Source organism: Trematomus bernacchii, unplaced genomic scaffold (assembly GCF_902827165.1).
Source record: "Trematomus bernacchii unplaced genomic scaffold, fTreBer1.1, whole genome shotgun sequence".
In the NCBI taxonomy this organism is placed as follows: domain Eukaryota; kingdom Metazoa; phylum Chordata; class Actinopteri; order Perciformes; family Nototheniidae; genus Trematomus; species Trematomus bernacchii.
Window position 1 is genome coordinate 14780753 of NW_022987593.1, and position 14520 is coordinate 14795272.

At 39.1% G+C, this 14520-nt stretch overlaps 2 protein-coding genes across 4 annotated transcripts in view; both read right to left on the bottom strand.

Moving 5' to 3' along the window:
• LOC117481770 (E3 ubiquitin-protein ligase TRIM21-like) overlaps nucleotides 1–14520 on the bottom strand; it is a 48825-nt gene that overhangs the window by 29802 nt on the left and 4503 nt on the right. The gene's annotated exons all lie outside the window — the stretch shown is intronic.
• LOC117481738 (B-cell receptor CD22-like) lies at nucleotides 949–12793 on the bottom strand. 3 transcript variants are annotated; one of them, XM_034129607.1, is made up of 11 exons: nucleotides 8125–8209; nucleotides 7968–8047; nucleotides 5404–5754; nucleotides 5062–5274; nucleotides 3779–4126; nucleotides 3479–3688; nucleotides 2640–2900; nucleotides 2396–2483; nucleotides 2226–2283; nucleotides 1534–1599; nucleotides 949–1434 (listed from the first exon to the last, which is right to left on the bottom strand). In XM_034129607.1, exons 2-11 carry the CDS (start codon nucleotides 8014–8016, stop codon nucleotides 1423–1425), a joined length of 1656 nt encoding a protein of 551 aa, XP_033985498.1. In that variant the 5' UTR covers nucleotides 8017–8047; nucleotides 8125–8209; the 3' UTR covers nucleotides 949–1422. The 3 variants fall into 3 exon arrangements, with proteins under 3 accessions (XP_033985498.1, XP_033985497.1, XP_033985499.1); XM_034129606.1 differs by lacking the exons at nucleotides 7968–8047; nucleotides 8125–8209 and adding an exon at nucleotides 12720–12793; XM_034129608.1 differs by lacking the exon at nucleotides 8125–8209 and having other exon boundaries at nucleotides 7968–8116.

Genomic DNA, 14520 nt, shown 5'->3' on the forward strand with positions numbered 1-14520 from the left:
TGGTAAGGCTGCGGGACCCAAACACAGTCCAAAGAAAGGGGAGGAGGATATAGGGATACAATCAAAAGGCTAGCTTTTATTAAAAAGCCGGTACAAAAGGGTAATGCAAAATACACAAAACAGGGCAGGGAATCTGGGGCAGCGGTGGGGAAACTGTGGGGGACGGGAGTGGACCGGGGAGCAAGAGCCGAGAGAGGAGAGGGGAAAGGAGTGAGGGACCCCGACGGGAAAGGATCTGGTGCCAGTGGGACCCCCGACGGAGCTGGAGTCGGCAGAATCAGAATCAGAATCAGGTTTATTACCAGGTACGAGGAATTTGACTAGGTGTCGGGGTGCATACAAACATGAATTAAAAACATAGGTAGAGAACTAGAAAAATATTAAAAATAATAAGAATATATAGTAAAATATAACAGTATTTACTTTGCAATGGAATCAAATAGAGGAATAAAATATGGAATAAAAATCAGCTGTAATACAAAATAATGTTGTACATTGTGTACTAGGGGTGGGAATCACCAGGCTCTCCACGATACGATACTATTGCGATACTTAAGCCACGATACGATAGTATTGTGATTCTACAATATGCTAAGTATTGCGGTACGATATATTGCGATATTGCAAATCACATGGGTCATATCCATGTCCGTCTTCCCTTCCTGGTTAAAAAATGTATTTGCAATATGAATAGTTTATGTAAATAACCCAATTTGTGTTCTTTGACCCTGAAAATGAGATGGCATTGTTTTTGTTACTTTCATTGCAATTGAATACATGTCTTAACGTAACTTCCTGTTTTATATATGACCATCTTTTATCTTTATCACTGCTTGCAGTTTTAATTTTTAATTTTAGTCTTCAGCTAATGAATTTCTTGATGTAAAAGTTAGATTAAGAAAAAAAGAGAAGCTGAAATCTAAACCTTTCTGAACAAAAATGCTGACTTTTATTTCAATTTAACACAAGAACACTTGAGAAATGGAAGATTTTGCAAACTGTTGCTCGAAGTAAGCTTCTGTTCTTATTTGATTAAAATGCACGATAATCGAAATTGTACATGGAGTACAATGTGATGCTTCCAGGGAATCCAAGACGCTGATCAGGATTCTCCAAAAGTTATTTATTATGAAGAAATTCAAAAAAATAAATTGCATAAGAACTCTTAAGCTAGACTTCTGTGTTATCACTTACTCTACCAATTAAAAAAAGCATGCATAGTTGAAGCAGTAATATAGAGCAGCTGACCATCACCTGATCCTAATAATACATCATGTTTGACACCTCGCCATGATTCAGTTCAAGCTGCCGGCAGCACAGTCTTCTAGACGTACATGCTGCCGACTCATACTAGATCCGTCCACATCCTGCACAGCCTCGCTCTCCACAGGGATTTTTCAATGTAATTCTTCTTTGTTTCCATCAAGTGAGCATCTGAAGAAAATCAAAAAGACTTTGTGTAAAGTTACAGCTAGAACTGTGACTATAAAAATGTGGAGTGGTTCTGTTTTATCTGATGCAGGAGGCTCTAACCTGACTGGACTTCACACCATGTGCTGCAGTGACTCTGAAGTTCTCATACACAGGATCAGAGTCCAACTGATGAAGAGAGAAGACAACATACTGTAAGGCTTCATGGACCTCATTCATCAATCCTGTTTATACTTTAACATTTTAGCAAACATGTTTTCATTAGATTATAAAACACAAGTTGACTTTCCAGAGCATTTACAAGCAGTGGTGTAAAGTACATTTACTCAAGTACTTTACTTATGAACAAAAATATGAAAGACTTGTACTTTACTTGAGTATTTCAATTTGTCGATGCTTTGTACTTTTGCTCCACTGCGAGATAAATGGTGTACTTTTACTCCACTACATATATTTAATACCTTTAGTTACTTTGCAGATTTGGATGAATGATGTGAAATATAATCAACTCTTAAATCAGACTTTAGTTACACCTAGAGTAAATTCACAAGCTACCCTGCAGTGGACCAAATGGACCAATCTGCAAAATGACTACTTTTACTACTTTTACTTTTGGTATATTTTGATGCTGATACTGTTTTACTTTTACTTGAGTAACATTTTGAATACAGGACTTATACTTTTAACAGAGTATTACTACACTCTGGTACTTCTACTTTTACTGAAGTACAAGATCTGAGTACTTCTTCCACCTCTGTCCATGAGTCAATTTATAACCAGGTCCTCTCTCTCACCTCTATCTCTTCAGGTTCATGTGCTTCAGTGGTGGGGTGAGAAATAGTTTTCTTCTTCCTGGATTGAGTACAATAATATCAAATACAGAATTCATGACAGTGAAACGTAGGGTTGATAGAAGATTTTTTTTTTAAATGGTGGGAGAACTGATGGATTTCTTTCGTTGTACCTCATCCACAGACCCACGAGGAACACAGGAATCAGAATCAAGACCAGCGGAGTCGTCCAGATGATATTCAATATCATTGTTGAACTCCCTAGAAACATGAATACATATGTGATACGTCTCACTAGTAGATACATCTCGTCAGTGTCATCCACGTCTGACACCATGGAGGTTCCTCCTTGAAGACTGACATGTTTTAGTATTTCATGGGTTGCTGAATCAGGTCTGGTGAATGTGGAGAACTTACCTGCCACAACACTCAGATGTAAGGTGGAGTTACTACGTCCTAACTTGTTCTGGGCTCCACAGGAATAACTCCCACTGTGTTCAGCTCTGAAGTCAGTGATGTTGAAGATCTGTCCTGAAGCTTTTGGAGAGTCTTCATTCTCCTTGTACCAGGTGTAGTTAGCTGCTGGGTTAGCATCACTGCTACAGGTCAGAGTCACTGAACTGCCCTCCTCTATCTCAGCAGAGGGACTCACTGACACAGAGGGGAGCTTTGGAGCATCTGGAAGAGAAACCATAAATACATTTAATATTACATTTAAAGATCAGTTCTCACAGTGGAAGATACTTTTAATTGACAAAAGTTCAGAAAAAACTAAGTGGGTGTTGGAGCTTGATCTCCTTTTATATAATACACTGTTACTGACACCGTGGAGTAAACACATTGTTGGAGCCCTGATGATGTTTTTAGATGATCCACAACCAAAGGTAAATGGAGCGTTGACAGTGACCACAGTGTTCAGCCTCAATGTAGGAAGTGGTGAACCCTAGGTGATTGGGATTGTGTGTGAACAGTTTTTTGATGAGGGACATTGTGTAAGCATGATGATGATGCATTGTGTACATAAGGCTATGGTAAGGATTCATGTTAATCTGTGAATTAATGCATTTTCAGCACATTTTTCCGCTTGATTGTTTTTCTTATAGAAATGTCCAAAGTAAGTTCCCCTGTTTGCCCACAGGAAATGATCCTGGTGCAGTGTCTTTGGACACAGCCATGTCTACTGGCTACCTCTGGTGTGTGATTACGATAAATAAAGTGCAATAATGTTTTGTCAGTGGAAGACTAAGTAAACTCACACACTGAAGGAGAGGGGAAGTCTTCATGTCCCTTTAAAGCACAGGTATAACTTTCTGCAGAATCATAATTGAAGTCTGCATAAAGAGATGTGTCTTCCTTGACTTCCTGTCCATTCTTGAACCAGATGTAGGAAGTATGACCAGGTGGACAACTGCTGAGACACTGAAGGTTAACATCCGATCCTGATCTGCTCACCTGCACCTGGAGATCTGAATAAAGGTAGAATGAACAGACTGTCACTATTTTTCTAAGTTTTACATTTTGACATGAATAGATATACTTTCCAGTGTACATGTTACCTGTGACGGACAGAGTGACTGGAAGACCCGCGTATTTACCGTTGTTTGTTGTGAACCTGAACATGTACTCAGCTGAGTCGCTCTCTCTCAGGTTTTTGATTCTCAGAGTGCAGATGTTGTTTTCACAGAGATCCTCTACACGACCTGCGTACTCTGATTCTGTGGTCAAATCTACACGTTCACCACCTCTCCATTTAGTAAACCAGAATTTGTTCTGTACTCTGTTAAATCCTCCTTTCAATATGGATGGGTATGTGTAGCTGCAGTTTATTTCCACTGTTGATGCTTTCACTGCACAGATCTTAGTAGAAGTGTAAGTCACGCCCCAGCTGCCCTGACCATGTACCACTGTAACACAGAGCACATCAGAGACTATGATCAAAAGTCATGGCTTAAGTTAACAAACTAAAAGTGGATCATACTACCAATATGATGTGGGGTAATTAAAGTTAGGAAATGTTCCGTTATCTCCAATAATTAGCTGTCATGGTCATTACAAACTAGAACTGAGCTGAAAGTATCATATTTAAAGGTCTCTCATAACTTATTAAAGTTGAGATGCAAGATTATTTCCTACTAATAGCTTAGGTCTATTCATTCTTAAAACTATTTTTTATGGAATTTTCTAACTGGCTCAAATAATAACAGAACAGAAGTCCAAACACAACGTGTTTACTCAGTTATATATGTGCAGTGCAAAGGAAGAGAAAGATTGCCATGACACATGACTTTTTCATAGGTTAATAATATAGTTATCTCCACAACTTCACAACTATGTTCTCACGTAACAATCCTGGTCAACACTTTTCTTTTTATTTAGAATAAAATTGGCACAAATATATTTGAACAGAATATAAACATGAGGTTTGTTTTCTGAATATTACATCATATACTGAAGCTGCTCAGTGAACTACAGCAGCAGACTGGATAAAGTTACTTAAGAAATATTACAATGGTTTTCTATTCATTTGCACCAAAATGTGTTTATCCAATGAGACAACAAGATTGTGGGGAACTAAAATCAGTCAGACATTGACCAGCTAAAGAGCTGTTGGGATGCTTAGGAATGTTGTTTGAGAATTAAATAAAATATTCAAGTTAATGACACTGACGATACAAGCTGAACATCAGATACGTTCAGTTCAGCAGTGCTGAATTCAGGTGAGAGGAAATGATCCTGGTTCAGTGTCTTTGGGCACTGTCATGTCTGCTGATGGCCTCTGGTGGGTAAATACCATAAATGAATGCAATAGTGTTATGTTAGTTGTTTTAAGTAAACTCACACACTGAAGGAGAGGGGAAGTCTTCATATCCTTTTACAGCACAGGAATAACCATCTGCAGAATCATAAGCGATTTCTGCATAAGGAGATGTGTCTTCCTTTATTTTCTGTCCATTCTTGAACCAGATGTAGGAAGTGTGACCAGGTGGACGACAACTGCTGAGACACTGAAGGCGAGTATTCGGTCGGGATCTGCTCACATGCACCTGGAGATCTGAATATAGGTAGGACAAAAAAACTATTAAATATGTTCATATATACATATACGTAGATGATATCATGCACAGTGTTTGCAATCATTTTGACTTCTAGACATGAATATCATTTCAAGTGAAAAAGTTACCTGTCACAAACAAAGTGACTCCAGGTTCACCCAAATATTTATCTTGCTTTGTTTCGAACCTGAACTTGTACACAGCTGAGTCGCTCTCTCTCAGGTTTTTGATTCTCAGAGTGCAGGTGTTGTTTTCACAGCGATCCTCTACACGACCTGCGTACTCTGAGACTGTTTTCAGATCTACAGGTTCCTCATCTTTGTTCTCAGCACACCAGAATGTTTTTCCTACTGTGTTAACAACGTCTTTCCACGTAAATGGGTAAGTGTAGCTGCAGCTTATCTCCACTGTTGATCCTTTCACTGCACAGATCTCAGTAGAAGTGTAAGTCACTCCCCAGTCTTCCTGACCCTGAACCACTGTAACACAGAGCACAACAGAAACCACACTCAAAGTTAATGACTTAAAGGGGACCTATTATGATAAATCCTCTTCTTCATGTCTCTTCTACATCAACATGTGTCCCCTCTTCTTCATGTCTCTTCTACATCAACATGTGTCCCCTCTTCTCCATGTCTCTTCTACATCAACATGTGTCCCCTCTTCTCCGTGTCTCTTCTACATCAACATGTGTCCCCTCTTCTTCATGTCTCTTCTACATCAACCTGTGTCCCCTCTTCTTCATGTCTCTTCTACATCAACCTGTGTCCCCTCTTCTTCATGTCTCTTCTACATCAACCTGTGTCCCCTCTTCTTCATGTCTCTTCTACATCAACCTGTGTCCCCTCTTCTTCATGTCTCTTCTACATCAACCTGTGTCCCCTCTTCTTCATGTCTCTTCTACATCAACCTGTGTCCCCACTTCTTCATGTCTCTTCTACATCAACATGTGTCCCCTCTTCTTCATGTCTCTTCTACATCAACATGTGTCCCCTCTTCTTCATGTCTCTTCTACATCAACATGTGTCCCCTCTTCTTCATGTCTCTTCTACATCAACATGTGTCCCCTCTGTGTAAAGAGACTCTGAAAGTTTCAGGAACAAAGATTCTCTCTCTTTTTGTCCTGATCCATTTATATAAAAACCTGTCTGAAAATGAGCTGATCAGATTTTGGTCACTTTATGATGTCATAACGATGTTTTGTCTTGTGTAACCATTAGCCAATAACCAACCAAGGTATTGGCTAATGCCACCTTATCACCTGAATCTCCTCCTAGAGCACCATTGTTTTTTTTAACCAAATATCTCGCAGAGGGGCGTGGGGAGGGGCTCCTTATTTTCATCTAAAGTAACAGACAGAGAATCAGCACTTTTGAAACAGGGCTGAAACAGAGGGGTTTATGGGATGCTACTATGCATGACCTGTTTGGCATTTCGAGCCAAACACTTCAGAGACATGTTTTGTATATATCTGAGACCTATAATATATTGATGAAAAACAGTATAATAGGTGACCTTTAAGTTAACAATTAGTAAATAAAACACATGGCATCAAACTAAAAATGTATTTATGGGGTTGATGTAACAAGAACTAACTTCAATATCTCCAATTATCAGCAGACAATATTATAAAAACATTCCCTGAACATGAATCTATCTAACTAAAACTAAAATGAAAACAAAAATGATATCAAGTATTTATCATAGTTGAGTTTCTAAAATGTAAAAACATATATACATATGAAACACTAGAGAATAGGAGCACATTATTTTATCCAAACACTAAACACAATTCAGAAAACCATACACACAAAGTGTAAAACCCCTCATACATCCTGCAGAATGAAGCACTGCACCCAACACTACAGAAACACTTACCAAAACCAAACATTTGCACCAAATGGCACAGACTTCATTTATAGTACAAGACACTTTGTCCAACCAACTACACACTGTGGTGCGCAATCTAAAGCACACTCATCTTTTATGGCGTTTTGTATGTAGTGAATTCGGCATATAAAGATTGTTCAAGTCCACAATATATGTGCAGAAACACAAATATACAGTTGTTATACTTTTATTTTTCTCAAAAACTAATTGGTGCAACATTCATGCACAAAACATAGTTACAGTTGTGCAAACACAAATGATGTCTCTGCCAAATACAGTAAATGGAAAGGAAAAGTTTGAGGAAAGATAAATACAGATACAGCTTTTTCCAGTTGCTAACACACACACATCTCACATGAAGCGTAATTATTTTAACTCGCACTCAAAGAGCAAAACCTGAACTCAAATCTCCAAAACTCTAAACACATGCTCAGCTCTGCACCCAATTTGCAATTCAACGTGTCACTTTTTGCAAAACACTGCACACAGTTCTCTAAGTAAGACACAGACATCTGACATATTCACTTGTTTGCCATTAAAAATGCTACACACATGAACCAATCAACAAATACACATGCCAAGTGACCATAAAACCTGCTTTATTGTTGACTCGTCGATCAGGATGTAAGCACTAGAAAAAGGCTTCATGTAAGAAATGTATAATAACAACAACATATTGTTACTTCACTAATCTAGGCCTATGTGTGTTTGCTGTACGCTTGTATGGAATGTTTCTGTTGTAAAGTGTCCGAGTGTTTAGAAAAGCTACAATTATTACATTGAACATTTGGATTTACATTACCCGGCATAGAGAGAAGGAAGACAACAAATCCACTCGCTGTTAAACTCATAGCTGCTCCTCTCGTCTCCGTGTGGCTTCAGCTACAAAATAAGAAAGAAGTTGATTGATGTCCACAAGAAAAAGCTTCTACATTAAAAGAAAGGGAGTCCTCACAGACCTGAACGTCCCTCTGTGGGCTTGAAGGTAGAAAGGAGACAGAAAGCAGGTGGTTTAAAACACCACTTCCTTCCTCTTCACATTATTGCTTTACATGGTTTGTTGTTTCGCAGAGAGAGACCAGTTTGTGGTAAACAGACCACCTCTCCTCACTAACAAGAGAAGACACATACTAATGTCTTTCTTTATTATAAAAGCAGCCAAAATTCAAGATCTAAAACCATGTTCTGTGAATAAATATCAACAATGCAAATTAAACAAACTACTAATGCAAATTAACATCACTTGATATTATTATGAAACTGCCTGGACAGTTTCATAATGTTTACAGAAAGTCACATTACAACCATTTTTCATTGAGGTATAGCTTGGGTTTTACATTTTATAATAATAATTAAAGCCAAACTTAAACCAAACTACAACATGTATGTCTGTCCGTGAAGAGCAGGACTGTGGCTGTGCTGTGCTCACACACTTCTCTCACTCACACACTTCACTCACTCACACACTTCACTCATAAACTTCACTCACACACTTCACTCACTCACACACTTCACTCACTCACACACTTCACTCACACACTTCACTCACTCATACACTTCACTCACTCACACACTTCACTCACTCACTTCACTCACACACTTCACTCACACACTTCACTCACTCACACACTTCACTCACACACTTCACTCACTCACACACTTCACTCACTCACACACACGTCTCTCACTCACACACTTCACTCACACACTTCACTCACTCACACACTTCACTCACTCACACACTTCACTCACTCACTTCACTCACACACTTCACTCACACACTTCACTCACTCACACACTTCACTCACTCACACTTCACTCACTCATACACTTCACTCACTCACACACTTCACTAACTCACACACTTCACTCACTCACACACTTCACTCACACACTTCACTCACTCACACACTCACTCACACACTTCACTCACTCACACACTTCACTCACTCACACACACCTCTCACTCACACACTTCACTCACACACTTCACTCACTCACACACTTCACTCACTCACACACTTCACTCACTCACTTCACTCACACACTTCTCTCACTCACACACTTCACTCACTCACACACTTCACTCACACACTTCACTCACTCATACACTTCACTAACTCACACACTTCACTAACTCACACACTTCACTCACTCACACACTTCACTCACACACTTCACTCACAACTCACACACTTCACTCACCACTTCACTCACTCACACACTTCACTACTCACACACTTCCTCACTCACACACTTCACTCACTCACACACGGCACGCACTCATACACGGCACGCACGCAGCACACGGCACGAACGCACACACGGCAACGCACATCCAAGGCACGTTCACGCACACACGGCACGCACACACGTCACTAACTCACACACTTCACTCACACACTTCACTCACTCACACACTTCACTAACTCACACACTTCTCTCACTCACACACTTCACTCACTCACACACTTCACTCACACACTTCACTCACTCACACACTTCACTCACACACTTCACTAACTCACACACTTCTCTCACTCAGTGTGACAGTCTGCCTTTACTGTGTTCTTTATACCTTCTGATGTATCCTCACAAACTCTGCACTTTCATCACTGCAGCTTGTATTTTTTAATATTGTTTCCAGTGTTTGTATTTCAAGTGAACTCATGCAATTATTCTATTTTGAAACGACAGATTAGTGACACTAATGCTATCATTAGCATTAGTGTGGACAAGAGTTATGGCAATTTCAACCTTTATTTATGAACTCAAACCAATACAGAACAGAAGGAGAAAAAGGTAAACACATGAAGTACAGAACAAAAGAGTAATAACAGTAAACAACAAAGCAAAATAGACAAATGCATTGAGTTGTGATGGTTATGAACTTAAAGAGTAACAAAGAAATTAACTATTTTAATTGGTGATAATGGACATTTTATATTTACATAAAAAGATGGCAGAATAAGAATGTGTGAACATTAAGGCCGTACACACACCAAAGATAAATGTACTTGGCTCTTGGTAATGGTTTTCCATCAGTGAAATACGGCTCTTTACTGAAACCTAGTGGCAGCAGAATGAAACTGCAACTACATCAGCAAACACATGTTCCTCTCCAATATCCCAATGTGCTTTTCAAAAGCAAAGTGTATTTTGGAATGGATAAAAAATAACACAAACAAGTATTGTTGATATTTCAGTGTAGACAAGAAAAAGAACAGTGTAAAGAAAAATATGATATGAATAAAGTTGATAAATGTACTCGCAAAACAATGGAAATGGTTACAAAATAAATATATACAATTGATTACATTAAGTTGTGAAAGACTTAACAATTTCTTTACATTTGAGCCATTCAGATTAATAAAAACGAGGCTGAAAACTCATCGCCTCATTCTTCGAGAGGTCCACCCTGAGAAATGTATTTAAAAAATCCACATTACCCTGTGTAAATAGAAATGTGATTGTAAAAAAACAGAAGTATCATCCTTCAAAAGCAACGCCTGCTATGTTCAGTGGGATTTATTGACCGTGCTGTACAATGCAGCTGGATCCTCTTCAGAGTCCTGACCTCTGGTCCTGAGAAGTCAATGATGTATTTTTTTGTGGTAATAATAATGCAAAGGAAATTAAATGATATGTGAATAATGGTCCTGTGTGAGGATCTGCTCACCTCGGGGCAGCACTGCTGAACTTGACGGCAGCGTCCTCCGGGACTTCCTGTTGCTCCGTGTGTCTGAGGGGCCGAGCTGCTCTCATGTTGGAGTAAAGAGGGTCTGCCCGGTTGTTGGAGAAGTGAACGCTGGCATGCTGAAGGTCCTCCTGCTGCTCCGGCTGATCAGGTGCACACAGCAGGGATGAAAACACTTTCAGCTACACATTTTTACATTAATAGGTATTTTCATTTAAAAAGATGGCAGCCAGGACAGAAAAGACCAAAGCAACAGCAGCTGTGGTAATTATGGAAAAATATCCCTGCTTCATCAACATGATGCTTTATGGCAGAAAGATTAAAGGATAAAAGGTAGGAAAACCTCTGGATGTACTTTAAATGTAATCACGTCTAAGAGGAGAATCAAACAGATTGTGACAGAAATTAACTTTTTATAGAAGGATGTAAAAAGAGCAGCACTTAAGAATCACTTCAAGACAATGAGACTCTCACCTGTTCCCTGATGTCCGCTCTCTCTTCAGGCTCAGACGAGTCTCTAGAAGCCCTCTTTCTTCTGGTTAGGAGAGTTTATAAAGAAAAAGAAGATCAAATGTTTGCCATCAGACAAACAGACTTTTAATGATTTAACAAACAACGATTAAGATGATCAGATCTGCTGACCTGATCCACAGGAAGACAGAGAGGGAAATGACAGCCAGGAGAACATCAGGGATTGTTCCAGCAGCTGGTAGCTTCCATGATCCTGAGAAACAGTGATCAACAGAGAACAGACAGGTTCTCTGCGGTGTTTCTCTAATGGGTCTATAAGTACTCCTAGGGGTCATTTAGAGTACTGTGGGGGGCACATGTGATTGTTATGCCTATAGTTTGTATTATTTCTAAATTAATGAAACTGTTCCAGTTGAATTTAAATAATAACGTAAATAAACCAAATGTATAATTTATACTCCTATTTTCCCAATTGCAATTACATTCATGGTGAGGCTTTACCTTTATATTTGAATATAAAGAAAACATTATGAACCCTATCACTGATCCAAGAAAAAAATGTAAAAGTCAGACTACTATGCATATGATGCGACTGAAACAAACAAGCCAATATCTGGTAGTAGATGAATGCATAAAACGTACCTGCCACAACAATCAGAGTTAAGGTGGAGTTGCTACGTCCTAACTTGTTCTGGGCTCCACAGGAATAACTCCCACTGTGTTCAGCTCTGAAGTCAGTGATGGTGAAGATCTGTCCTGAAGCTTTTGGAGAGTCTTCATCCTCCTTGTACCAGGTGTAGTTAGCTGCTGGGTTAGCATCACTGCTACAGGTCAGAGTCACTGAACTGCCCTCCTCTATCTCAGCAGAGGGACTCACTGACACAGAGGGGAGCTTCGGAGAGTCTGGAGGAGATGTGTTTAAAGTTATAAACGTTAAAGGGTAGATATAATGGCAATTTGCAAATGTCCAGAGACACAAAGCAGGAAAAGTTTTTCACAAACACAATGCAAAACATTTTAAAGCTTGGAGCATCTGGAGGAGATAACATGAACATGATACATGAATATGAACGCATTTCACATTTAATTCCACAGTGGAACACTTTTTAAATGAACAATAGTTTAATAAAACACAGAGTGGGTGGTTAACTTGATTTCATCCTTTATCAGAAATCTAAAAACTTTGAGGGAAAGTCTTAATCTTTATGTCACGGAAGAAGTTTCCTTCATAATTCTCGTTTATTTTTCTTTCTAGTAGCATCCCTCGTAGCAAGATTATATTTTACTCAAATCAATTGCTCTTATTCCCACCTGCTTTTACAAGTCCCACATGTTCCCAGAATCCCCTCTGTTCATGTGATGAATGTAAGTGTAGATGTACAGTACCTGACACAGAGAGCAGGAAGACAACTAATCCACTCGCTGCTGCAGTTAAACTCATAGCTGCTCCTCTCATCTCTGTGAGACTATAAAACATGTTGTAGTGATCACTGATTCATACACTGGGGTTACATAATTCAATCCAGGAACTACAGGTTGGGGGTATTGTTTCCGCACGGACAGATATGTTGACGGTACCTCCGGGGTACCTACTGTGTGTTGTCCCTTACACTCTCTCTTCTCTTCTGCGGCTGCGACCCGACAGCATGTCAGTTTCTGCTCCCCAATAAAGTGAGATTTGCACCTCCGATGCACCGCCTCCGTCTCTCTTCTCTCGGCACTACAATGTCAGATTAAATAATGTTCACAGGAGGTATACAGAATCATTACATCAATAAACTGTTTCTACTTAATGAAGGAGGAACGATGTGTTTCAAGATGCCTTTCCTCTGTCACCAATGAGCAGAAGACGGATATCAGGCTGTTAGAAGACTAGATTGACTTCCTCTTTAGACGATTAATATGCATGATGAGCAAAACACCAGTACCACCCACTGCACAATAAAGTGTTGTTGTTTTACAAAGTATAAACTTTTCTTAAACAAAATATACTATGGTTAAAACTTGTTTTGCTGCCGATATACCACTGCAACACACTCTCACTCCCTAAACGTCCTGGAGCGACGCTTGGTCAGGGTCCCGAGGCGTGCAGTTGGGACGCGCCGAGGCTCCTTCAGCTTCATAAACGGACGCAAAGAGCTTTCAACTGATTGCAATGTATTCCCATCGGCGGCGGTATTTGACGCTCATGGAAGCACCGCATCGGTCCATGTCGGCGGCATTTAAAGGCAATGTGAGCGTCCATTCCCATTGGATAACGGAGGATTTTACACCCGGAATGAACTATTCTCCTTACTCTCGATTGATTTTACAGTGATATCTGCACTACTCATCAACTAATATGGAGCAAAGGTGGTGCTAACAGTGGGGAGGAGTGAGACATGTGAAAAGTGTTGCTAACTTTTATTATTTGTGTTGAAACTGTCTCAGCTATACTTTAACCAGAACAGTTTAGTTTATTTGACACAGAGTATTTGAGCCTTTTTCGCCCAGGCAAGATCAATCTAGTATTTTGATATAGTAATATACAATGTACTGTAATGTGAAATAAGATCATTTTAGATATGTGACTGCTTTTGACCTTTTTCTGTTATCTATCCTCATTGATGCCCATTGTATTTATTTCAGGACTGGTGTATTATTTAGCATTAGTTTGAGATTCTAGATGTAAAAAATAAAACTGGAAACGGATTGCATTTCTCACAAGAGGACCTCATTGTGAGTTAACTCTACATTTAAAAGTGCAAATAACTTAATTTGAGGGATTATTTCTTAAAGAAATCAACTCAAAGGAGAAAAATGGATGCCTTTCAAGTTAATTATGAAACAATTTTAATACAAATGCTGATGCATCAGATTCATACATTTATGAAGGATCTTAATTTATTTTTCTAATCTTGACAAATATCATTGGCTTGTTATCCTTATATTATCATACCTTGAGTTGTTGGTATTGTTAAACCCCTTATACTTACAGTATGGGGATGAAATGACCTATAATGGGTATAGTTGATTTTAGCCATTTCACCCATCCCTCGATAGAGCTGAGGTCAAATAATTATAAACCAGGAGACTTTTATTAAATGAAACTGCATTTTTCATACTATTTATAGTTGTCAAAGATAGCTACTTATTAATGAAATACAGTGACTTCTTCTCTGTATATAGTAGTGTTCATAGGTAGTGG